Source organism: Benincasa hispida, chromosome 1 (genome assembly GCF_027475165.1).
Source record: "Benincasa hispida cultivar pf3 chromosome 1, pf3_genome.v1.1, whole genome shotgun sequence".
NCBI classification, from domain to species: domain Eukaryota; kingdom Viridiplantae; phylum Streptophyta; class Magnoliopsida; order Cucurbitales; family Cucurbitaceae; genus Benincasa; species Benincasa hispida.
In genome coordinates, this window is record NC_143478.1 from 88,924,639 (window position 1) to 88,927,686 (window position 3,048).

At 31.6% G+C, this 3,048-nt stretch overlaps 1 protein-coding gene across 1 annotated transcript; it reads left to right on the forward strand.

The window, feature by feature from the left end:
• The first annotated feature begins 42 nt into the window (after nt 1-42).
• Nucleotides 43-2,660, forward strand: LOC150038820 (protein DOWNY MILDEW RESISTANCE 6-like). Its single transcript, XM_090308295.1, has 2 exons — nt 43-2,051; nt 2,132-2,660. The coding sequence occupies exons 1-2, from the start codon at nt 1,749-1,751 to the stop codon at nt 2,387-2,389; spliced, it is 561 nt and encodes a 186-aa protein (XP_090164421.1). The 5' UTR covers nt 43-1,748; the 3' UTR covers nt 2,390-2,660.
• Nucleotides 2,661-3,048: the final 388 nt, after the last annotated feature.

The following is a 3,048-nucleotide window of genomic DNA, read 5'->3' on the forward strand; positions in this document are numbered from 1 at the left end:
TATCTTTCTTCCCTACTCTGTTATATAGCCTAACACTTTTCTATCTTCACAATTCTCTCTCTCATTTGATTAAACGTTTAACTTTTGTTTATCTCATAAGAAAATGCCCCTTCAGTTAAAGTACAACTATTATAATCAAAAGGAAAAGAATTATGGAAGTACCCGAACCCTTAGGACTTATATGTTTTAAAAAAGTTATATGTTATTAGTTGAGTGTGCTAATAGTTAAATATATCATTTTTGTATTTGATCATTGATTGTTTTAGTAAGTTTTAAGGAGAGATTTTGACTTTGAAATTTTGTGAGATTTCGTAAGATTTTGAATGTTCAAGGTTATTTATTGAACCGAGTATCAATTGTTTGTGTTCATATACCAACAATAAGGGCTTTTTTTTAGTTAAGAGTATTTAAAATTGTTTTGAAAGTTAAAGAATATTTTTGAAACATAATTCTAAGAATTTCCATAAAAAACCAACGATAATGGTATTTTTGAACTTAAATTTAATAGTATTTTTTACGCAAATTACAAGGTTGAGAGGCATTTTGAATAACTTTAGCCATATAACAATGCAAGAATGGATAACTAAACTATTATTATTTAATAGTAATTATTTAATACCTAACTTTCATTACAAGTCATTAAACACCTCTTTTTTAATTACTTCTTAAATTTCTCTCTCTCTTAATAAAAAAATTGCAAACATAGATCGCAATAATTCACCAAATATTTTAATGTTTCAAAATAGTCTCAATCGAACTTTCTTTATGTGTGAGATCTACTTGATGGAATTTCTTCACATATAAAAAAAGGCTAAACTATAAAAAAAAACACTTTTAAATTTATATTTTGTGTCAAAATTATCCTTAAATTTTCAAAAATACTCTTCAACATTTAAAAAAAGTTCAAATACACCTTTATTGATAGTTGTGGATAGAATCGTTAGTGTTTTGTTTAAAAAATACCCTTTAATTTTTATTTTTTTTTAAAAAAAATACTCTTAAACTAAAAAAATCAATAATATTGTTAATATATGAATACAAAATTTTAATATTAATTTAAAAAATATCTTTAAACTTTTAAAAATATTTTTAACATAAAATAGAAAGTTTTTGGAGTATTTTGTATAATTGAATTTAAAAAGAGAAAGGGTGGGATGAGAGTTGGGGTTTCAGTGGTTATAAATAAGAATAAGGACTTTTGCAATGAATTAATTGTGAATATGAATTCCTAGAAAAGAAAAGAGTGATTGTGAAATGTAGGTATAGTTTTTATTGATGTATCAGAAGAGAGGGACCAAGAAGTAAAGTTGGGTTGAGCTTAGTATTTGAATAAATCAAATGTAGGAAGAAGAAATACTGAATGAAAAGAAAAACTGTAAAGGGACGTTTGGAATAATGAGTTAATTATTATATTTCTAGGTTATGATAGTTTGTGTTTGGATGTAGATCATTTTAGTTTGGATTATAATAGTATTCGTTTAAGGTATAAACTATTTTAATTTGAGAAGAAAATAGTAAACACTATAGAAAATAATAAAAAAGTGATGAATGTAAAATAGTAAAGAGTAAATAATAAATATTGTAGCAAAATGAATTTTTGAAATAATTGACCGTAACTAATTGGAGATTTTGAAATAATATTTACTGTAACAAGAGATAATTATTATATTTTGATGATAATTTTTGTCACGAACGTCTCGTAAAAATGTAATGATGATTATGATAGGGAAATAGTGAGTGAATATTGCATGGAAGTACGGAAACTTGGGTACAGAATAGAGGAGCTGATATCGGAGAGTTTGGGGCTGGAGAAGGAATACATAAGGGAGGCGTTGGGTGAACAAGGTCAGCACATGGCTATAAATTGTTATCCGCCCTGTCCCCAGCCGGAACTCACCTACGGACTCCCTGGCCATACGGATCCCAACGCCCTTACCATTCTCCTTCAAGACCTCCACGTCGCCGGCCTCCAAGTCCTCAAAGACGGCAACTGGCTCGCGGTCAATCCGCACCCCAATGCCTTTGTAATCAACATAGGCGACCAATTGCAGGTACCTTAAAGCTTTTCATTTTAAGTCATTTCCACAATCAATTTCAATATTTCATATATATCTGGATTGGACCCCTGCAGGCATTGAGCAATGGCGTGTACAAGAGCGTGTGGCACCGAGCGGTCGTCAATGTGGACAACCCCAGGCTGTCCGTCGCTTCTTTTCTCTGCCCTTGTGATGATGCCCTCATTACTCCTGCACCGCCCCTCACCCAAAATGCTCATGGACCTGCCCCCATCTACAGACCCTTCACCTACGCCGAGTACTACAATACATTTTGGAGCAGAAACTTGGATCAACAGCATTGCTTGGAACTATTTAAAAACCACCCTCCTTAATTTTATTGAACCCTTTCCATCCATAATTCCACATGTTAACGCTAATTTGATCTACAAAGGATGATTCCACACACCCCCTTTTTTAAACTAAACTTTTTGGCCCAGTCAGCCCCCATTTGGCTTTGCTCTGCCGTCTCCTTTGGGGTGATGTTGTGTCAAATCATCTCTCATTACCTACTTACATCATCAACATGGCTGTTAATGGCATCTTATTAAAATTGAAATAAAAAATTGAGAAATAATTAAAATATCTTAAATGGTAGAGAACAAATAGTCACGGGCATAAAATTTTCGTAAACTAAAATTAGCATTTTAATCTGCTTAACACTATATCATGCATCCCACAATTTATATTAAGTTAAGACGATTATTGGCAACTTCCCACTTTATTATGCATTTGATTGTCATGTATTTTATTGATTAAACGCTGTGTTAAGAACTAAGTGCAAACTTAGTTTCCAAGTTAATTAAATTTGGTTTTAATTTTTAATATATGTTAGTGGGTTAATTTAGAGTGGTGCCTTCTATATAGGAGGATAGTTTAGTGAGATTGATGGATGAGAATTTCAAGGTTAGTAATAGAGTTTTAAGATTGTCACACCCCCTCTCGAGCTCACCTCGCGAACTTGAAATGAGGCGTGAAGACAATAAATACTACC